We start from the raw sequence: 24,245 nt of genomic DNA on the forward strand, positions 1-24,245 counted from the left end.
ATAAGTCAGAAATCATCATCTTTGATCCCTGCCCTCTTCTCCTACCTGGATAACTGCAACATGGGTCTCCCACATCATGTGCCCAGAGTGATCCTTTTAAATGAAGATCTGTTTAATGTAACTCTTCTAGTTAAGAACCTGCAATGGTTTCCCATTCCTTATAATGATTCATCATGGTCTATTTGAATGAACTCTCCAGACTCATTTTTTGAGATTTTCTTTATGGTTGTCTGCTATTCCATCACAGTGGCCTTCTTTCTGTTTCTTGAATATGCTGCACTCGGGGCTTTTGCACATGCAGTTCTCTCCACTCCTCTTCCTAGTACAGCTCTCAGTCGTCGTTTGAATCACAGCTAAAATGTCCCACTTCAAAAAGCATTAGCTCCAGGCTGGCTCCCCAGACAGTTCAGATTCTCCTGCCAAATGCTCTAATACCCCCCTCTCCCTTCATAATACTTATTGTAATTGCATCAATTCATTGTATACCTTTTCATTTCTTTCTCTCAGGAGAGTGTAAACTTTTTACAACAGGCCCTGTGTCTGCCTGTTCACCACTGCATTCTCCAGGTTCTAGAACAAGGCCATATACCCAGGAGATGCTCTAAGTAGTTAAAACTACATTCTCAATTACCATTTTGGAAAGTCATAATTCATATTTACAGATATAACAACTATTTAACTTTGTTTAACTCATCACTTCCCAAATTAACTCAATCACGAAGTTTTCGCTGTGTAAGTTACTGGTACTTTGTTGGACACCTGTGTTCCAAGAAATACTGTTGATGGATGTTTTGAGTTTCCTGAACGGCTCCCTCTCCACCCTAAGAAGTGCACCTCTGTGCCGTGTCTTTATGACCCTGTCGCTCCCGAGCCATCTGACAGTGGTGCACTAGTGAGGCAGGGCAGCCTCAGGGCTGCTAATGGCCCAGTGCCAGGAATGAAGAGGAGGCTGGTCTGCAGGGAGGGAAGACTCAGTCCCCAGGAGAGAAGCCTCCAGCAGCCGGGCAGTACGAAAGGAGCGAGGGGACCTGAAGAGCATGCCCCGTCCGAAGGATTCAAAACCGTAATTCATTAAATGAGTGGTTCGACCCCCCGGCCTCACCTGGGAACTTGTTAGAAATCAGCTTTTCAGGCGCCACCACAAGACATACCAGCAGCCCTGGGTGGGGCCCCGCATTCGGTGTTTAACAAGCCCTTTAGGGAAGTTTGAAGGGCCCCTTAAATTCTGGTAGCCAAACTCTAAATATCTGAAGACCAAATCTAGTGGTGACTTCTGTTGAAAACGAGAAAAGTAGAAAGTAGCAGTCTCGACTTTCATGACTCTCCAGATGCCATTTCCAATCGCTCCTGATATCTTAGTTGAGTCCCGGAGTTATGCCTGCATGCTTTTAATGAATTCTCTCCTTTGCTTACTTGAGCTGGTTTGGTGAGGTTGAATCTAAATAAGGATTAAAGTACAATGAAAAAGGAAATCTTGCTGGAAAGATCCAGATTCAAGTCCTGATTCTCCCGGACGTGAGCTGTGAGGCCTTAGACAAGTTGCTTCTTTCTGGGCCACAATCCCATCACCTGCACAACGATGGGGTTGGACTGGAAACCTTCACACGTTGTTATCCCAGACGATGGCTCTTCTGGATAATCTCCCAAGGAAGATCCCTAAATTTTAGTTATACCTGTTGACTCCATGCAGTTAAAACAACAAAATAAACCAGAAAGTAAAAAAAACACCCCAAGGTCACGCCCGGGGCGGCACCCTTGCCCGGAGCTGAGCCCAAGAGCTAACCAGTGCCAACTGCCCAGAGCCAGCGGCCCCGAGGCAGCCGGCGGGCTTCCCGGAGGCGGTGGCGCAGGGAGGGCCCCGACAGGCGCACGTGGACCCAGCAGGCGCCCAGGCGGCCGCGCCCCGACCCCACGTCTATTTTGGGAGCAGCCCTCGGGCCGCGGGCAGCACGAACGAGGGCCCAGTGGGGCGCCAAGGGCAGGCCACCATCAGGGGCGACCTCCAGGCGCTGCGGAGGAGCGGATCCCGGCAGCCCCCACCCCCCACGGCTGCCTGGCAGAGCCTGATGCGCTCGGCGCCGGGACGTGGAGAGCGCTGACGCCCCAGGGCCCGCGGGCCGCGGAGGACTGGCCGAATCCAGGACCCTTCACGTCTGGCCTGCGGGCCAGGTGCGGGCGCGCCCCCGGGGTGGTGCGGCGCCCTGGCTCACAGGCTTCCGCAGCGCCCTCGCTGTCCCCAGCAGACCTCGTCGTAGCGCCCCTGCCGCTGGGCCTGCTGCCCCTGCAGAGCTCCCGGGCCCTGGCCAGGGCCCTTCCTCCGTGGCCCCCGTTTTCCATTCTGAGTGTTTGAAAAATTGTTATTACACTTATGGGACTTCTTGTGTGTTTATATAGACTCGGTGGCGCAGGCCCTTAATAAAGCCAGGGCAAGGCTTTGGTGCAAAGAACAAAAACCCCAACTTGCTGTGCCTCTTTCCCTGTCAAAAGCATCATCTACCAATTAGAAAGATGCTTTAAATAATAAGGCTTATTCCATGTTCCAGTTCTTTTTCTATCTAAAATTAATGTATCGCAATTAAGCTAACTTTAGTTAGGGCTGCTGTCTGTCATGAAACATACATAGAAGTACTTGTACGTAGGCACCAAATGATGCTTACAGAGAAATAGTCATTTTTTGGCTTTTTTTCCTCACAAAAATGCAACTCATGGAAACAAACAATAATAGATAAAATGGCAAAGCATTTTCAAGATTTTAAATAAGTAAAGTGGTTTCAAGGAAAATATCCTAAAATAAATAGTAAGAATATCCTCTACTAAGCTGATCAATCCTGCATTATATAACGTCTTAGTAAATAAAAATAAAACTGTACCGTTTGGACTCTTAAATTCCCACTACTGTTCACTGAGTTAGAATGAAAATAGTAACCAGATGCTTTGATGCACAACTCATTACAATGAGACCTGAAGGCCTGTCAGCAAGACAAAGGTTTTCCTGTATCTCCCTGGTCTCAGGAAATGTAAAGGATAAAGTTCAGCCTCCCACTCAAAAACGAACTGTTTCCGCACTTTTAAAAAATAATTGTTTAAAAATGATCGCACTCAAAATGCAGTTATGAAAAAGCAGATGTTCCCAAGGAAGGGAGGGGAAAAAATCACTGAGAGAAAATAAAAAAGAAACTGTGGGTCTCTGTGTGACCCTGAAAGGTTTTGCTCCAACCCTATTTGTTATCCTAGAAAAGCGCTTCTGAAGAAAGGTTTCCATGTAAGAACTGCTTGAAAGAAGTCAGCCCCTTGGAAATAGGAACGGCTCAGCCATTTATTAACGTCAAATATGCTGCCTGCATGAATTAGTCAGCTTGTCTTTTTGGAAGCCATACAGAAAAGTTCTTGTGCACCTGCCTCTTAGTGTTCTGATACTTCTGGCTTTACCGATAGCAGCAGCGACCAGCAAAAAAAAAAAAAAAAAATCATTGGAAGTGCTGAACATTCATACATTCTAACTTCTGAATAGCTGATCCGTCCATTTAAATTTTACAGGCTTCTTACTGAAGCGTCAGCAGGGACCACTGAATGTAAAAGCTTGCTCAGATGTAAAGCAAAAGGCAAAACAGTCATTTTCCTAAACTGGCAGAATTTCACCAAAGTACCACAAAACTGACCTTAGAAACAATGAGAAGTAGAGCAGGAAAAGGCCAGATTTCTCATTGGCAGCACCAAAGTGGCAAATATCCCAGAACAAAGCAAAGCTGCCAAGTGGAAGAGAGAAAATTAAGGGACTTTCCAAAAACAGTCAAGCTCAGTGTACAGAACATTCCCAACAGCTGGGGGAGGTTTAAGAAGCAAGACACAGGTATAAGGTCCAGCCTTCTTTATTCACAGCACAGTGCAGTCAATAAATCAAGTACAAAAGAAACGGTGCCCGTTTCCTGGATTGGCGCCGACATGCTTCCTACCACCTGCAATTACATCATTTTGTCGAGCTTCTCGTTTCCTTTTTGGGGGGTAGGGGTGGGGAATGACAAATGGGCCAAAGAGACCTCAACTTCAAAGTCAAGGAGAAATCCCTGTTTGCAGGGACAAAGGAAATGCCTCCGCCTCTTATGAACGGTGCTGGGAACTCTGCTTCAGTTAGGAGGGCGGCTGGTGGTGTGTGAGCGCTTCTTCCCGGAGTGAGGCAAAGAGGGCTTGAACCCGGGAATCAACCTTGTGGGAAGGCCGTTCTCACCACCCTCACCCTCTCTTCTATCTCAGCCACCCCCCTTTATACCTAATAATAAAAGAGGGAATATAAGTACATATGGAAAACCAACGTGAATGGGAATGTGTGAGGGACAAACATAAAAGAAGAAACTGGAAATGATCAAAAGTAGCCCAGTACTGCTGTTTTTGGACTGGCATGGAACTCTCTGATCCACTGCTTCATGTGTTTAACTTCCAAGGAGCGAGCTAACAGCACGCTTTGGGGATCTAAGGGATTGTTGGCTCGCAGATCTAAATGATGAGCACCCTCTGGGATTTTGATAGCAATCAAAGTGTCGGAGATGTCCTCGGTGACTCCACCTCCTGACCAGGGATCTAGTTCACCATTGCTGCAAGTAAGGAAAAGAAAAACAAAGGTGTTGTTAGTTTCTCATATTTACACTCAGATAAGAGAAAACTGTTAAATGCATAGCACCTAAAATTATAAGCATGCCATATGGGACACGCTTCATGCTGGAGTTTTAGTGTTTCCTCATCCATGTGCAAAAAGATAAAACCAGAGAACAACTGCAGGAAGTGCTGCTTCAAAGACTGCTTGGGAATCGATGCTACCTAGATTGTATTGGGACTTAGAGGTCTGAATTCCAATCCTGGCTCCATCACTTAAAAGTTATGTAATCGTAGCTAATTTACCTGACTCAGTTTTCCTGTCTATAAAATAGTGATAATAAGGTTTACCTCATAAAGTTGTTTGAAGGATTAAACCAGATGGTGCACGTGGAAGTATGTGATAAGCCTAAGTGACAGGCACAAAGGAAATCCCTTCCTAGGTCCCAACCTACAGTTAAAAATGCTAATTCTCTCTCAGCCTTTTAAAAATTAAAAACAAAAAACAAAAAAAACTGCTTTTAAAATTTTTTGGGGGAAACGGACTTTGGCCCAGTGGTTAGGGCGTCCGTCTACCATATGGGAGGTCCGCGGTTCAAACCCCGGGCCTCCTTGACCCGTGTGGAGCTGGCCATGCGCAGTGCTGATGCGCGCAAGGAGTGCCGTACCACGCAAGGGTGTCCCCCGCGTGGGGGAGCCCCACGCGCAAGGAGTGCGCCCGTGAGGAAAGCCGCCCAGCGTGAAAAGAAAGAGCAGCCTGCCCAGAAATGGCGCCGCCCACACTTCCCGTGCCGCTGACGACAACAGAAGCGGACAAAGAAACAAGACGCAGCAAATAGACACCAAGAACAGACAACCAGGGGAGGGGGGGAAATTAAATAATAAATAAATAAAATCTTAAAAAAAAAATAAAATAAAATAAAATAAAATTTTTTGGCACAATACTTCCCTTTCAGTATAGTACTTTGGGAAATAGGGATGTAGAATTGAAAAAAGGGTGGCCTGGATTTGAAATTTTAAAAGTTGGGCACTACCAAAAGATCTTTCTTTTACATCAGCTTTAAAGTTAAGGAAATGTTTCTAGATTTTAATAGTCTTGGCTGGTTCACACAACACATTTCAGAATAATATAATCAGGAAGAGTCAGCTTAGTGTAGCTGAGCAAAAACCAATACAACCAACCACAGAATGCATCCCTAATATTTTTAATAGCTTTATTTAGATATAATTCCTACCAGAAAATTTACCATTAAAATATACAATTCAATGGTTTTAAGTATATTCAGAGTTGTGCAACCATTATTCCAAAGAATTTTAAAATATTTTTATCATCTCAAAAAGAAACCCCATACTCATTAGTAATTGCTTTCTATTCCCCCACACCCCTTCATCCCTCGGTTCCAGGCAACCACTTATCTACTTTTTGTCTCTACAGATTTGTCTATTCTGGACCTTTCATATAAATGGAATTATATAATATGTTGTTACATGTGATTGACTTCTGTCACTTAGCTTAATGTTTTCAAAGTTCATCCATGTTGTGAACATATATACAAATACTTCATGCGTTCTTATGGCTGAATAATATTCCATTGCATGACTATACAATGAGAATACAACAGACACAGAAGACTTTTATGAATAATGCTTCTATAAACATTCACCCACAAATTTTGGTGTAGATTTATGTTTTCTTTTCTCTTGGGTATAGATCTAGGAGTGGAACTGCTGCTAGGCATATGATAACTTAACCTTTTGATGAACTGCCAGACCATCTTCCAAAGCAGCTGCACCATTTTACATTCCCACTAGCAATACATGAGGATTCCAATTTCACCACAGCTTCACCAGCACTTATATTATCTGCCTTTTTTTTTTTAAAGATTTTATTTTTATATCTCCCCCCCCCAACTGTCTGCTCTCTGTGTCCATTCGCTGTGTGTTCTTTATCTGCCTTCTTGATTATAACCATTCTAGTGGCTGTGGCGTGGTGGCTCATTGTAGTTTTGATTTGCATTTCACTAGTGACTAATGATGTTGAACATCTTTTTTGTGAGCTTATTGGCCATTTCTATGTCTTCTTTGGAGACATGTCTATTCAAATGCTTTACCTATTTTTTAATTGGGTTATCTTTTTATTATTGAAATTTTTTTACATATAAAATTTTTTTTAAATCATACAATATGTTACACAATATATTTGGTTCATAGTAATGCAATCATATGGTATTTGTCCTTTTGTGTCTGGCTTGCTTCGCTCAACATAATGTCCTTTAGGTTTAGCCATGTTGTTATATGCTTTACGACTTCAACTCTATATTCAACTTCTTTAGCAACTGCCAAACAGTCTTCCACAGTGGCTGTACCATTCTTCATTCCCACCAACAGTGAATAAGTGTTCCTATCTCTCTACATCCTCTCCAACACTTGTTCTGTTTTTTAATAGTGGCCATTCTGATAGGTGTGGAATGATATCTCATTGTAGTTTTGGTTTGCATTTCCCTAATCATTAGTGATGTTGAACATTTTTTCATGTGCTTTTTTGCCATTTGTATTTCTTCTTTGGACAAATGTCTATTCAAGTCTTTTGTTATTTTTTAATTGGGTTGTTTGTCTTTTTATTGTTGAGTTGTAACATCTCTATGTATCCTGGATTTCTTTTTTTGGACAGCCCTTGTCAGATTTTTTTTTCCCTTATTTCTCCCCGCCCCCGCCTTCCGTTGTCTGCTTCTATGTCCATTCACTGTATGTTCTTTTGTGTCTGTTGCATTCTCATTAGGCGGCTCAGGGAACCCATCTGGGTCCTTCCAGAGTGGGAGACAGGTGCTCATTCTCTTGCTCCACCTCAGCTCCCTAGTTCCCTGTGTCTGGTATTGTCTCTTCTCTCTGTCTCTCTTTTTTGTTGCATCATCTTGCTGCCATCAGCTCTCTGTGGGTGGCACCACTCCTGGGTGGTCTGCTCTCCTGCACTGCACAGGGCTGCACTCCTAGTAGGGGGGCACCCCTGTGCTGGGCGACACTCCTTGAGTCCGGCAGCACTCCATGTGGGCCATGAGGCCCCGGGTATCAAACCCTGGACCTCCTATGTAGTAGGCAGAAGTTCTATCCATTAAGTCATATCTGCTTCCCTATATCCTAGATATTAAACCCTTATTGGATATGTGATTTCCAGATATTTTCTCCCATTGAAATGGCTGCCTTCTCACCCTTTTGACAAAGTCCTGTGAGGTGCAAAAGTGTTTAATTTTGAGCAGGTCCCATTTATCTGTTTTTTTCTTTTGTTGCACCTGCTTTGGGTATAAGGTCCAAGAAACTACCATCTACCACGGGGTCTTGAAGATGTTTCCCTACATTTTCATCTAGTAGTTTTATGGTCCTGGCTTTTATATTTAGGTCTTTGATCCATTTTGAGTTGATTCTTGTATAGGGAGTGAGATATGGGTCCTCTTTCATTCTTTTGGCTGTAGATAGCCAGTTCTCCTAGCACCATTTGTTGAAGAGACTGTTTTGTCCCATTAACATTAACTTGTGTGGGGGATGGTGCTGGCAGCAACAGCCGCTGGTTTCAGCTCACAGTTCTGTCGTCCTGATTTCCCTCTTTTGTCCCTCTCTCCTCTGGGCAGTGTCCAGCCTTTGCCTGATGTCCTAAACCCTAGAAGGTCTTTTTCTAGGCTGTTTCAGCCTATCCTCTAAGTATTTTTCTGGAGGAGAATAGAGTCCCGTGTCTTTCTCGTCCACCATCTTCCCTGAAGTCTCAATTATTAAATTTTAAGAGTTCATTATATATTCTGAATAGAAGTCCTTTATCAAATACTGGACTTGCAATATTTTCTCCCATTCTGTAAGATATCTTTTTAATGTCTTGATGTTATTATCTATAGCACAAAAGTTTTAATTTTGATGTACTCCAATTTATCTTTTTTTTCCTTGTTTTTTGTGCTTTTTGTGTCATATCTATGAAACCATTGTGTAACCTAGGATCATGAAGATTTATTCATGTTTTCTTCTAAAAGTTTTATAGTTTTAGTTCTTACATTTAGCTCTATGATCAATTTTGATATTATGAGGCAGGGTTCCAACTTCATTCTTTTGTGTTTGTCCAATTTTTCCCCCATTGAATTATCTTGGCATCCTTGTTGAAAATCAATTAGCCATAAATCTAAGGGTTTATTTTTAGACTCTCAATTTTATTCCATTGATTTATATGTCTACCCTAATGTCAGTACCACACTATGTCAACTACTGTAGCTCTGTAATATGTTTAAAATCGGGAAGTGTGAGTCCCGCAAAATTATAACATTTGCCATTTTCAAGACGGTTTTGGCTATTCTGGGTTCCTTGCATTTCCATATGAATTTTAAGATCAGAGGATTCATTTTTGGGGAAAAAAAAAAGTCAGTTGAGATTTTGATAGGGATTGCATTGAATCTGTAGATCAATTTGAGGAATATTGCCATCTTAACTATATTAAGTCTTCCAATACATGAACATGGGATGTTTTTCCATTTTCAGATCTTTTAAAATTTCTTTCAACAATGTTTTGTAGTTTTCAGTGTACATACCTTGTACTTTTTTGTTAAATTTATTCCTGTTTTATTCTTTTTAATACTATTGTAAATGGAATCGTTCCCTAATATTATTAATTCAACCCATGAACAGACTGGTTTAGAGTTTACAAAGAGTTTTTACATTTGATGGTTATAACAATCCTATTAGGTAGGTTTAATTATAATCCTTTTATAGACGAGAAAACGAACGCTCAGAGAAGTTAAAAGGTTTGCCCAAATCATTCACCTAGAAATGGCAAATCCAAGATTCAAACTCAGGTCCTCTAATTCTAGTCCAATACTCAGTCTTACTCCACATGGCATTTCATGGACACATGACTGCTGCTAGAGACAACACACATATCCTCTTGATGTGTGGTACAGAGTAAGAAGAGCACAAGCTTTGGAATCAGACACTTCAGGGTTCCATGCTCAATTCCACCTTTCAACTATCTAACCTCACAGAGGTGCAGGTGACTCTGAATAAAAGAAGGACTGAAATACCTGCATTTAAGCACCTGGCCCATGGCAGGCATAGGATCACTTTCCCTTACATGCTATCTCTTAGGCACATCTTTATATACATGCCACTTGAAATGGCTTAAAAAAGTACTTTTACATACATTCTGACATTTATTTAATGACATTCCATTCTGCCAATATTGTTACAAAGCCCAAAGTAAAAAATCTTCAAGGTCACATCAGGTATTTTAAATTATTCTCATAATTTGCATAATCATAAAAAGTTGTAGTTATAAGTGCAATCTACATGTTAAGAACGATCAAAGTTTATATCTCTAGCCAGACCATCTCCTTTAAACTTCAGAATAAAAATTCAACTATTTGACATTTTTACATGGAAATCTAATTAGGCATCTCACATGTATGAGGCCCAAAACTGAGCCCAATACTTGCCCAGCCCTAACTAGCCCCTCCCAAAGTCGTCCTTATCTCTCTATTAATGGCAGTTCTACTTTCATTGCTCAGGCCAAACGAATAAGTTAGGGGTCGTCCTTTAACCATCTCCTTATTTCATACCCAATCTACCAGCAAACCCTGTCAATTATAGTTTCAAATATATTCATAATCTGACCACTTCTCACCACTTCCACTGTCACTACTCTGGTCCAAGTCACCATTATTTCCAGCTGGAATTTCTGCAATAGGCTTGTAACCAGTCTTTCTTATTTTACTCTTGTCCCTCTGCAGTATATCAAGACATACCAACTTCTTAGTCCTCTGCTTAAAACTCCCCAAAACTTTCCCATCTCATTCAGAGTAAAAGTCAAAGTCCTTACTAGGACATACACCTACCAACATGACCTACATGATCTGATTTCATCTCCACCTCTCTCTCTCTACTCCAGCCACAATGGCCTTCTTACTGTAGCCAAGAGGATAAAATGTCAGGGACATCTACCCCTCCAGGCCCTGAAGTGCTTACTCCTCAGTCTGAAGTGCTCTTACCCACTAACCTCACAGCTAGCTCCTTTACTTCCCTTAGATTATTTTCAAAAGTCACCCCTCAATGAGGTCTTCCCTGCTCACCCTAATCTAAAATTTCAAACCTTCCCCCTTCCCTTGATATTTCATAGCCCCTTCCCTGGTTTATTTTTAATTCCTAGCACTTATTTTTATTTTACTTATTTATTTTTAGGAGGTTCCGGGGATTGAATCCGGGACCTTGTACATGGGAAGCAGGTGCTACTGCTGCCATGATCTATTTCTAATGTGCTGATACATGCTGTCTTGTTTATTACCTCTCACGCTAGAATGAAAACTCCATGAGGGCAGGGATTTTTTCTGTTTTGTTTATTGCTATATCTTCAGCACCTGGAACCAAGCCTGGCACAGGGAGCTGAACAAATACATACTGAACGAATGGACAAAGGATATAAGTGTCTAACTGTGGCCTTTTAATATGTGCTCTACAAAGAGAGCTATAACTACAGATATATGTAAGCCATGGACATGTTGTAAATCACTTCTATTCTTTTTACATGGGAAAGCAGATTTGATATACATGATTAATACAAACATATAGAGACTGACTTTCAGCTGCATACAATAGTGAAAAGAACAATAAAACTAGGTCAGTAATATAAGTTTTACACCCTCGCTAGCTGCATGATTTTGACCTCTACAAATCTCAATTTCTTTATGTATTACAAAGAAAAAAATATATTTTTAAGAAAAGATAAGGCACCTCCTTCACAGAAATATTGTGGGACCCAAGTTAAATAATATATGTGGAAATAAGTTATAAACTATAAAATATTGCACTAACATGTAGTATTCTAATTATTATCATATTCTGTACGTATGAAAAGTATTAGGAGGTAAGTGAATCATGAAAATGAATGTGAGAGCACTTCTTGAAAAAAATTTAGTCAAAAAACTAACGCAATGAAAAATTACTAGGTCAATGTTCAAATAACATGAGAAAATAAACATTTAGATTCATTAGGTATATGTACGTTTGAAGTACAATATTAACTTCCCTGTTTCATTTTCACCACACTTTTTTTAGGAAAACAAAACACAAAAATTCAATTACAACTTAACATCACTGAAAAAAAAATTTATTCCATAAAAGTAGTTTTTTGGTTTTGTTAAAAACAAAAAAGAAAACTCCCATGCAAAGGAGGAGCGGGTTTTAAAAGTAAACTACCCAGGGGCTTGGATTCTCTTAAGTGAACAAATAGCCTTTATCGTTATTCTGATTTGAAAGGCCCAACCCAGATAGGAAACTCTTCATTATTTGCAAAACAAAAAAGCCATCCCAACAGCCACATAATAAGCAAACTGCATGTGATTTAAAAGGTCATCTGAATCAGCCTAGTGGCTTAGCAACAGCGTTTGGAGTTGCTGAGAGACCTAAGATGCACATGGACTTGAATTTCTTGGTCCTGGACATGTGAAAGCTAAACCAATGATTGGCAAATCTACAAAAAAACACTTGCTTTCTCCAGAGACTCTAGGTGCCTGGATAAAATTCCTAAGAACTAGTCTCACATAATCTCTGGCAACAATTAATTCACCTAAGGAACGATGTTAAACCAACCAACTCCTCAAGGACTCCCCTTTGGATTTATATTTAAAGAACAGAGAAAGACCATTGGTAAGATGATTTCTTTGGACTGGGGGACAAGTGAATCCTTCCAACAAAACCACTGTGGAATTTTTAAAAAATCATTTGCTGAAAGGGAACTATTAATAGCTACTGTCGTTCACTCAACAAATGTTTACTGAGCACTTATTATGTGCCAGACACTTTTTGGCCACAGGGGATTCAGCAGGAAACAAAGCAGGCAAAACCCCTGCCCTAAGGGTGCTTACTTTCATGATAATATTTTTGCTCCTTGAAATAACCCTAGGGTAGGTAGTCATAATTATTTCCAATTTACGTAAGTTAGCAATTTGCCCAAAACTACACAGCTAATTCAGTGAAGAAGTGAGAGGGGTTAGTAGAGGGAACAAGGGGAGGCAGCTGGTCAGAACAAAGCCATAACCATCACAGCTGAGACCCCACAAAGAACAGGGTCACAAGACCCCACTGGAAATCCCCTGAGGGGAGGCAGCCGTTGAATGACAAAGCTGTGACCTTTACAGCTCCCTCCCCAAGACCCTGGCCTTGAAACTCCCAGGCCCAAAAGAAGCCCCAGATAACTCCAGACAGGCTTCCCGACTGGTTCTCCCAAAGCTAATGGGCACCACCTGAGTGGTCCAAAGTATAAACCACAACGAAAGCAGAAAAGCAACGAACCAGGACAGCCAAGAGTTGAGATCCCTCCTTAACACAGGAAGGCAAGGAGGAAGGTCCCAGCCCCAGGGCATGCCTCCCCCTTGCCTTGAGCAGGTCTCTCCCGTGTGCACTTTCCCTTTTTTCTGGTTTCTCAATAAACTCCTCACTTAAATTCTGACCTATCCAAGAACCTAGAAACCCCAGGAGAAGGGCAGCTAGACCCACCTGACTCAAAGTCCATGCTCTTACCTGACAAATCCAGTCCAACCACTATAGACTGAATTTCCCAATCAAAAATGCAGTCATGCTGGGGTTTGTGTGGGGTGATGGGAGAAGCCTGAATATGAAGGTGTCTTCCACACAATTCCTTGCATGTTTCCTTACTCGTCAACCAGTCACATTTATAGCTGGTGGCCCCAAGTGTGCAAAATAGAGACACAGGGGCTGCTCCTGTACTTTGGGAATAGGCTTTCTTCAGAAAAGCAGGTGAATTTAGAAGTTTCAAATTAACTTACAGATACATATTTTTCACATTGGATTTTTCACATCTAGCAGTTTGTAGAAAAATATTTCTTTTAAAAAGTAGATTTGCCACTGCGGAAAGATGAAACAATATCTTCACACTGGCCTACTTTTAAACTTTCACAAGCCTCTGAAGCCCTCTGAGCTTTGTATTTCCTTCCCGTCCCACGTCCTTATCTACACACACATGTGCCATCACTGTAGCAGGTGCTAAGGGCACAGAGATGATTAAGACAAAGTGCCTGCCATTGAGAAGTTCACAATCTCATGGGGGAAAAGAGAAACCCACTCAGATAATTTCCACGAGGGTATACACCGGGGCTCAGGGAGCCAAACCTCCCTGGAGGGAATGGGGAGGGAGTCCTGAGGAAGGCCTGGGGATAAAAAAGATGAGCAGGTTAGGAGAGAAAGGGGAAGAGAGAAAAGGCATTTAGGCCATCTATACAGTTCCCTGTGCTTGGAACACCAATCATAAGGGGGAGTGTACTTCCACTTATTTATTTGGCAAACATTTATTAAGCATAGAGGTGTACCAAATTTGGGCTATGTGCTTTACTGGGTTAGTTCTTTTAAGTATCACAATAACCCTATGGGGTGAGCATTAATATTAGTCTCATTTTACAGGAGATAAAGTTGAAAAAGCCAAGAGGTTAAGTAACTGCTTTAAAGACAGCTCATTTCACCTTTGCATATCCCTATTACAAAGTCCTTTCTTACACTGTGCTTAAAAAGTCAGTGTCTACCAACTGGCTTTAGCTCTAGTATGCAAACTTTTCCCACAGAATCTGCCCCCTCCTCCAGTGATGATGATGATGATGATGATGATGATGATGATGATGAAGAATATTATTTTGACAGACTGAGGAAAACCACAAAGGGCATATGGATAATAAAATACTCATCTGTAATGGTTAGATCCAACAAAAAATGACAATGTATTTGACCACAATTCGTATATTCAGCCTTCATACAAGGATATAAAGACTACTTAATTCAACGGGAACTGTAGCTTCATAGAGTCAAAGCAAGGAAGGACTGAACTTAAAAAGTGTCAGAATGCTAGAGAAATCTGCATAAATACTACATGGAGATAAGCTCCTAAAGAAAAATAAAAAATTGACAAAGTACTTCCTCCTCTGAGGGAACAAACATGAGCTTAGAAACCCAAAGGCTTGTACTTAAGCCTTTCTCAGTTCTCTCAGTGCTTTCAAGTTTTCCAGACTTCAAATATCTTAATTTGGCACAATTGCCTAAAACAAATAGATTCCTTTGCTCACCACCTGTCACTTTAGAAGGCTGAGTTGAAGAGTATACTCGTGAAGAATCCTACTGAGGTCAAGGAACATACTTTAGGGAAATTAAACAAAAAGAATCTCTAAGTTCCCTATTAACGTGCCTTATCTTTTATTTAGGGGCAGATGCCCTACTGGGTTAGAAAGCGCAATGAGAGAGGCTCAATAAGAGACCAATAAGAGGGGTTCTTGTGCAAGAGGGCCCAGCGTCACCAGCCTAGACCCAGAGGTTGATCCTCCAGTCAAATCAGAGCACCTCACTCCTGAAAGCTATTGGCTGTGTCCCAAGGGCTAAGTTTGACTTTTGTTTAAAAGAGCTTGTAAAAGAATGACAATTTACAATTTGAATAATAGCTCTGGGTTAAGAAGTATGTACGGGTATCTCTCTGCTATTTCCATATAGACTTGGGGAAAGTTTTTGATCAACTGGCTGCTATCTTTATAGCTGACAACCTATTATCCAAGCCAAAACATGGAAATTTTGCAGTCACCATTAAATACACATAGAATCTACTCGATTAATTCTAAAATGAACCAATGCCAAATATTTTGCTTCTTAAGCACTGTCAATGTCAGTCAGACAGGCCGAGGGTGAAATTGGGCCTTATCACTCAGTAACTAAAACAAAGCTAGATAAGCTCTGGGAAGTTACTCAACACAGAGACCTCCAGTTTCCTCTTCAGTAAAAAACATGAACTTCACAGGGTTGCTGTGAGGTAATTTATATAAAGTACAGTGGAGCCAGTGGAGCCAGTGGAGCTCACTGTAGGAACTCCTGCTTTGCATATTTGAGGTCCCTGGTTCAATTCCTGGTTCCTCCTAAGAGAAGATGCAGAGAGTAAAATACCTCATACAGTATCTGGAACCGAAGAGAGCAGGCACTTCAAAAAGTGTTGAATAAATACTCAAAATATTTTCTTCTCATTCTTAAAAATAGTAACAATAATAAGACAAATTTTAACAACAGATGATGCTTCATTTTGTGCGGAGGTTTTTTTTTAAATTTTCTAATCTGGTTTTGTTTTTAAGCCTTTAAGCACCTTGGCAAAAGAATATAAAATCCTATCTCTTTTTAGCATTGCCATAGGGAAATTTCAATCCCCTGTTATATTCTGTGCCATTTTATGGTGCAGCATTTTCTGGTTCTGTTTTCTCAATTATTCTCCAAATTTCTCCTTCAGTCAAAGTTCCTCTTTGCACTAGCAAAAACTCACCTGAAAATGATATTCTTGTGTGAGCTGATGTTTTTGCCTCCATACAGGGTGGTGATCCAGGAGGGTCTTGGTCTCACACCCCACTGTTGAAAGCATTCATTAGACAATTCCTGCAAGTTCCATGAGTGAGGTTCAAACATGTCATCAATACCATTAGTACAAAAGGGCATGATCATTTCTGTGCAGGACTGAAAAATCAAACCAGGAGAGGATCCAATGAGAAAACGAGGCACAGAGATGTCAGATAAATTGAAAAAAGGCTTTAGCAAGGAAGTAGCAAAGTCAGGGTTTGAATCCAGGCAGTCTGGCTTCAGAGCCCCTGTTGGTTTTCTCTAAGCCAGGCTCGCTATTCATAGAAAGGCATGGCTGAGAAGAAACAGAAGTCAGGACTGTATTCCTTATTTGTAAACTGCTTTCTTTCACACCTAGTATCACAGTTAACCTTCAAAACAACTCTAGAAGGAAAGGATTATCACTATTAGTGTCATTGTACGGATGAAGAAATAGAGGCCCAGAGAGAGTCAAGTTACACTTTCAATCCTTGTGTGTTCCCAAAATGCTTTCTTTATAATACTTTTCAACATCTAGTGTAACAGTAGTTTATATTTACCCATTTAGATACCTATCCTTTACAACAGGCTGTATTTGAAGGTGAGACTGTGTCTTATTTATCTTTGTATCTTTGGAGCCTAGAACAGAACCTGGCACATGGTAAACACTTTATAACTATTTAGTGATGATTAAGTACATGAATGAATGAATGAATGATGAATGAATGAATGAATGAGGAATCTTGTCCATGGCCTCACAGCATAAGGGGACAGAGCCAGTTTAAGTGACAAAATCTTGTGTACTCTCTGTTACTGCACAGCTTTACCAGTGAAAAGTAAGTTCCACTTGGGGAAATTATATACACTTACCTGATAGCTCCAACCCTGGGTTCCCAGACTGCTTGTTGCTGTCTCTGATACATTCAGGCATTTTGCCTGGCCTGAATAATTGTAATATATATTCAGAGCTTGGAAAATATTCTGAACCAGCTGTTGATCAGATACTTTGGGATTTCGCAAATGCTGGCATACTATCTGTCATTTTAGAGAGAGAAAGGGAGAATATGAGCTTCATGTGACCAAAAAACATTTTGCAAGCATTCAACTATATTACCTGACAATTTCTATCCCTTGAGAACCTCCCTTATAAAAGACTAAACCTCTTCTTTAAGGAGTTACAAGACTACAGGAATAACCTCCCACTCTAGCAGTGCCAGGCAAACACCGACTCATCTTCCATAGTGCTCAACCCCAGTATCACCTCTGCTCTGAGCCCTTCCTTGCCTATGTCTCTAAGATAGGAAGTCCTAGCCATGCCTTTCTGTGTGTCTCCACTATAGCTGCACCTATTTCTGTCAATAATGCTGTACTGCACTCATCTGTTTCCAGAAAAATCTCCCTCAGCACTTAACAAGAACTGGCAACTAAGTGCTTGCAGAATGAATGGCTACATATTTTTATGAAAATGTTAAATTCGAGCTGCCCTGGATGGTGCTTCAGAGGTAATCACCGGACATTGTAAATCCTCACAGGGCCTACATGATGGAATAGAGGAGAGTATGGGCCATGATGTGAACCAATGTATATGAGGTGCAGAGGTGCCCAAAGATGTACTTACCAAATCCAATGGATGTGTCATGATGATGGGAACGAGTGTTGTTGGGGGGGGGGGGAGAGGGGGGGTGGGGGGGTGGGGTTGAATGGGACCTCACATATATATTTTTAATGTAATATTATTACAAAGTCAATAAAAAAAAAAAAATTAAAAAAAAAAAATACAATTTACAAAAATGATGTGGCATGGGGGAATGGTATATATGTGAAACTCTTATTTTTTTTGTTTTTTTATGTTTTTAATGTAACTTTCATTGTGATCTATTAACTTTAATAAAAAAACAGCAATTCTAAAAAAAAAAAAAAAAAAAAGAAAATGTTAAATTCATCAAATTTCTCATATGTCTATGGTGTTACTAGAAGCTTACCAGGCAGGCAGCTCCCTAACTCCCAAATATTCCAACCAATACTTTATAATTCTAGAAACTGAGAAATTCTAGAATTAAGAGTCACAGGCAATACTTTGGTGGGTGGAAATTAAGGTAGAGACTGAGTGAAAAGAGGGGCATGGGAAACTTTCTGGGGTATGGAAATATTCTAAACTTGATAAAAATTTGAGTTACACAACAAAGGGTGCATTTAGGATTTGTGCATTCCACTGTATATAAATTTTACCTCAAAAAAACCACCATAAATAAATATTAAACTCTAGTTATTAAAGCTAAAGTAGTTAGGATGAAATGTACTGATGCCTGCATATTTTTTTTTTTTAAAGATTTATTTATTTATTTCTCTCCCCTTACCCGCCCTCCCCAACCCCGGCTGTCTGTTCTCTGTGTCTATTAGCTGCGTCTTGTTTCTTTGTCTGCTTCTGTTGTTGTCAGCAGCACGGGAATCTGTGTTTCTTTTTGCTGCGTTATCTTGTGTCAGCTCTCCGTTTGGGTGGCGTCATTCTTAAGCAGGCTGCACTTTCTTTTGCGCTGGGCGGCATTCCTTATGGGGTGCACTCCTTGCACGTGGGGCTCCCCTACGCGGGGGACACCCCTGCGTGGCAGGGCACACCTTGTGCGCATCAGCACTGCGCATGGGCCAGCTCCACACGGGTCAAGGAGGCCCAGGGTTTGAACCGCGGACCTCCCATGTGGCCGACGGACGCCCTAACCACTGGGCCAAGTCCGCCGCCTGCATATTATTTTTGAATTGCATAAACAAAAATGAGAAGGACTGAAGAATGGATAGAGGGATGGATAATTGAATATATATGGAATAAATCAAATATAGCAAAATGTTAATTATAGAATTTTAGGTAGTGGGTATATGGCTGTTCACTGTCCAATTCTTCCTACTTTTCTGTATGCTTAAAAATATTCATGGAAGTGCATGTAGCTCAACTGGTTGAGCGCCTGCTTCCCATGTACAAGGTCCCAGGTTCAATACCTGGTACCGCCTAAAAAAAAATTTTTTTTTCATAATAAAATGTAGAAAAATCACAGTCAATGGAATCATAGTTGAATAATAACAATAATAATAGCTAACTGATAACTGATATCAACTGATTATTGAGACCTGATTTGTAGCTATTAGGTCATTTGATCCTCAAACAACCCTAATTGATATATTATCATCAACCATTTTACATGAAGAAAGGAGACAGTTAAATCACTGTATTCAATTGAAGAGGCCAGTTAGCAATTGGTAGGATCAGAGTCAAACCCAGGTTTCTCTGGCTATGAAGTACAGATCTCATCCATTATGCTATGTGAGTATCCACCTTGGAAAACGGCAAATAGCCCTCATGGCAAGGGTGGCACACTGAGCTGCCATCCTCTATTAAGACCTTGCCAGAAATTTAGTGATCCAGTCCTTTCCCATTTCACTTGAAAAAGATATAGACACCTCAGGCCTGTTCTGACAGAAAAAAAAAAGAGCCCAGTCCAGAGAAGGAGGAGCTCAGTCACCTCATCTCAGAGGAGAGATTCTGGGCAGCAGGAATAGCAACAAGACCTGGGCAGGGATGTGCTCCTAACCAGGAGAGGAGGGCACCGAGAGAGCTGGCGAGCAGCCTGGAGCGAGCCCTGCCTTCATCACAGTTCTGCCCAGGACCCGCTTCCAGCAAAGGGAAACTTGAAAAGACAGAGAAAGAGGTCACAGGGAAAATTCAGTGCCTTTCCTCAAATGTATTCTGCACCATATTTCTATGGACTGTTAATTGGTTCTTGGTGAAAAAGAGCTTCACGGTGAAAAATTTTAGGAAATGTGTTGACCAATGTAAATGGTTTTCTTGACTGCAGGGTTTTAGAGCCTTTCACATGCTCAACTGCAATGTGCATTTCCAAAATGGGGATAGGGATGTGCCATTTCCCAATACATTTTGGGAAATTCTGGATCTGAGAAAAGTTGGAAATTAAGATGTCCAAATAAATGGATATACCTTTTAAAAGGATCCATGAGGGCATAAAAATAAGAACAGGCTTACCAGAGTTTAGAATGTACATGAAGAAACAGAATTGAGCTAAACTGAGAGCTTTACAGACTTATGCCTGAAGCAATAAGGAAATGCAAGTTGAAGAGACATTAAAAAGCAAAACAATGTTTTATTATTCTGATTATAAGTGGCAAATCAAAAACTACCTAATATTTGCAGAGCACTTTTAACAGAAAATATCTTTTCCCAAGAAGTATGCCAACCAGAAATAAGAAATAAGGAAATCAAATAAAGAACCAATCACAGAATTTATTAAAACTATATTTTGCAAAAATAAACACAAAAAACTATCTATTGCAACTGCTGATCAGTATTCTTCCCTAAAGCTGGACAGCTCTTCGAAATGCAGCACAAAACTGCTGAGTAGACACATGGAATGCAGAGAAGAGCGTATGTTCAAGTACAGTGTGGTAGATGAGGCAGGGTGACAAAGCAAGCTGCACAGCAGGGGCAGGGGCGGGTGGGGAGTGCTGATCTGCAACGCCAAGTGGTCAAAAACTCTGGAAAAGAACAGCAGCAAGTGAGTATGACTCACTTGCTGGCATCAGATCCCCTCTCAGAGCTAGAACACTGGGCCTCTGTCAGGCAAAAAGAAAAGGAGTCCCCATGAATAGCCATCTCTGCAAACAGCAGTTACTGTCACTGCTTAAAGGACACAAGCATGGCTGGGTACTGGCTGATAATACTTGGGTTTTGGCAGCCCCAGTTACATAGAGAGAGCATCATGGTCAGAACTTGGGCTCTGCTGCTACGAACACTGTGTCCACGTTAAGAATAACACTGGGCCTGCTGTCCTCTCTGGGGTCGGATCACACTTGGAGGACTGAAGTTCCAAGTAGCACACTTTAAGAAGGGCACTGATCAACGTGAGAAAATCCAGAGGGGACAATCAGGATGGGGAGGTGAGAAATAGCTGGAGCAAACTACAATTGGCCATTTGGATCACTTCTATCCTTTTACGATGACAAATAAGGACACAATAAATATCTTTGGGGCTAAATTGACATATATTCTTATTTTCTTGAGATAAATTCTTGAAGGAACTACTGGTTCGAATGGACATAAACGTTTTTAAGACCTTTGCTACAGCCTGTCTAACTGCCTCATAGAAAGTGTCAATTAATAATTTCACCAGTGCATTAGACAGAAGGCCTGAATATAATCACTTAAAAAATCTTTTTTTGCAAAATATTGTAAATTTACTACAGGAATTTGTTATTTTAGGTGGTTCTAAAGTTCCTTTCTTACTATAATTCTAAGTACCATTCTCCAGCATAAAAAAAACCCACAATCTCTACCTAACTCTATGCACTTCCTTAACAATGTGAGTAGCAAAGGGTAAAGTTACAAAAAATACTGAAGTCATACTAGCAAGACCTCAGTCATATTCCCATGCTTATTCAAAGACTGTAGTAATTCAAAAGGAGATAGTCACATACCTTTATCAGAGATTTATAAGATGTATAAAACATTTATGTAAATATTACATTGTATCATACGAAATTGCCTTGTTTATAAACAAATTGAGGTTCAACCTCGTATAACACGTCTAGCTTAACCTTTTCAACTTGTAGATATTACCCAGTTGATTAGAACAAGCACTTGACCTGCTGTAAACTAAGGGCTGTAAACTAATCGGGAAACATGAAGAGCTCCAGTCAAGACCTCCTTCCAAAATATTCAACCCTGGTGATCATATCATACAACATTTGCTAACTATTTTTCAACATACAGCACATCATTCTACTCTACCATAAGTGCACTGATATGGGAGTAGCTGGGGCTGAGGCCGCTAGCACAGCTAGTGAGTGTTCCCAGAGGCCAGATGCTTTCCCTATAACAAGGCAGGAAGGGACATATAATGCCATACCCATTTCACAGAGGAGAAAACAAGCTCAGAGGTTTGGCTACAGATTCACAATTAACACCTGTGCATAGGGAAGTGGCTATAGCTCAATCAGATGAGCTCCCGCCTACCATGTGGGAGGCCCTGGGTTCGCATCCCGGGGCCTCCTTGTGAAGGCAGGCTCGCCTGCACGCTGCGGAACACCACCTGACACGCAGACACTGTGGAGAGCCAACTCAGCAAGGTGATGCAACAAGCAAGAACACAGAAGAGCCTGCAGCAAATGGACACAGAGAGCAGACAGCAAGCAAGCTGCAAAGGGGGAGGGGAAATAAATACAGACACAGAAGAACGTACAGCAAATGGACACAGAGAGCAGACAGCACACATACTCATACACACACACACAGAAAGCCGCAAGGGGGGGATAAAAAAAAAAACCTGTGCATATAGATTCTGAACTCAGACCTTTTCTGATCACAAAGTCCTAGTGCAGCAATCTGCCCCCCCAATATAATAATAATAATAGTTATTATATAACATCTAGCATCAGTTGAGCCCTTACTATATACCAAGACCTATGAAATCATCATAACAAGTCTACTAAGCATTAGAAATAGAATTATCCCCGTTTTGCAAATGAGGTAACCAAAGTACACAGGGGGTTAAGGAACGTGCTCAAAGCAAAAGAACCAGGAAGTGGCAGAGCTGAGATTCAAACGCAGACTGACTCTGGAGCTTGCATTTGTAACCACTACACTACACACACCCAGCTTAGCAAGTTACGGTACAAGACCTATAGTCTCATGTTTAATTTTTTTATACAAATGCTTTTATTGATTCTTAGATTATATTTTTCTGAGTGTATTTGTTTTGGGTAAAAACTGGTAGAAGGGACTCTGCAACAATATAGTATCATAAAACTTTTTTTTATTATGAAATAGTAAAAGAAAACTACAAAATAGTAAAGTGAGTGATATAAGATGCAAGAATCAACACTTGAACAGCCAAAGTAGATACAACCCCACGTACTGGTTCTCCTGAGGGCTACAGAGACCCACAGGTTCTATGGTCATGGCAGATGACTCTGGAGTTCAGTGCCATGTCAGTTGGCCCTACTTTGGAGCTTGTGTTCCTGAGTGTGATGGAGCTGGACTCAAATGTGACCTTTTTATACATGCCTCTTCTGTTACTTTTACTGGACCTGTGGTTGGCACTGGGGTTGGTGTATACTCAGGAGACCTGAATCTCTGGACTGTCCATGTAACAGCCAGGCCCTGAGCCTCAGCAGACTTGCAATTCCTACCCTCTGGTTTATTGGACTTACCCCAGCCTGCTAACAGGAGGTGAAGAAGGTCAACTACCACACCAGGGACCCAAGAGTGCCTACAGCTGCAAGCAGGAGAATTGTATCCATCATCCATGTGAAATATAAACCCCCTCTCGATATTGAGGTGGAGTAGACATCACCATCCCAGGGTCCACAGGATGGAGGAATAGAGTATGGATTAGAGTGGACTTCTTGATATTCTACTATGGAACTATTGTGACTAGTAATGGAAGAAACTGTAGCACTGATGTGGAGAAAGCGGCCACGGTAGTTGCTGAGGGTAGGAAAAGGGAAGAAGAGATATGATGTGAGGGCATTTTCAGGACTTGGAGTTGTGCTGGGTGGTGCTGCAGGGACAGATGCTGGACATTGTATGTTCTACCATGGCCCACTGGGTGGACTGGGGAAGAGTGTAAACTACAATGTAAACCACTATCCGTGTAGTACAGCAGTGCTCCAAAATGTATTCACCAAATGCAACGAATGTCCCACGATGATGAAAGAGGTTGTTGATGTGGGAGGAGTAGGGTGAGGGGGATGGGGGTTATATGGGGACCTCATATTTTTTTAATGTAACATATAAAAAAAAAAATAGAGAAAAAAAAAAGGAATCAATACTTGAAATGAACAGACTTAATTCACTTTCTATTTCCCAGACCAAAGATGAGCATTTAAAGAGAGCATCAGAAGTTCATTTTAGTAATTCTGGTTTTAAAAGAGTATAGAAATAGTGGAGAACTTATAACATTCCAACTTTAGTACCAAATATTTCGGGCAGGCCCTTTGACCCCACGCACACCAGAGAAAGTAAAGATAATGATTTCTTTAAAAGCTTTAAGTGTCTCTACCTCTGAGGATACATATTTAAGAGGAAGAAAAAGAAGGGGGAAAATTCTTTTTTTAAATAGGAAGGAAAGAAGATAGTTTTAAAAAAAGACCAATCTCCTCTCAGAGAGTATGGTCCATCCACATTAGAGAAAGGATTAAGCAGACACATTCAGCTTTTCTAACAGATTTTCTTTCTCTAAGGCTTCAATACCCCTCTCACACTCACTCAGATAATCACATTAGTT

General features: G+C 41.0%; 1 protein-coding gene across 3 annotated transcripts in view; it reads right to left on the bottom strand.

Annotated features, from left to right (window-relative positions):
- Positions 1-3,853: 3,853 nt before the first annotated feature.
- PRCP (prolylcarboxypeptidase) overlaps positions 3,854-24,245 on the bottom strand; it is a 78,939-nt gene continuing 58,547 nt past the window's right edge. For all 3 annotated transcript variants that reach the window (XM_058306063.1, XM_058306062.2, XM_058306061.1), the window contains exons 7-9: positions 16,828-16,992; positions 15,908-16,095; positions 3,854-4,589 (exon numbers count right to left, since the gene is read on the bottom strand). In XM_058306063.1, the coding sequence (XP_058162046.1) occupies positions 4,361-4,589; positions 15,908-16,095; positions 16,828-16,992 (582 nt within the window). In that variant the 3' untranslated portion in view covers positions 3,854-4,360. The remainder of the gene's footprint in view (positions 4,590-15,907; positions 16,096-16,827; positions 16,993-24,245) is intronic.

Source organism: Dasypus novemcinctus, chromosome 10, assembly GCF_030445035.2.
Source record: "Dasypus novemcinctus isolate mDasNov1 chromosome 10, mDasNov1.1.hap2, whole genome shotgun sequence".
Classification (NCBI taxonomy): domain Eukaryota; kingdom Metazoa; phylum Chordata; class Mammalia; order Cingulata; family Dasypodidae; genus Dasypus; species Dasypus novemcinctus.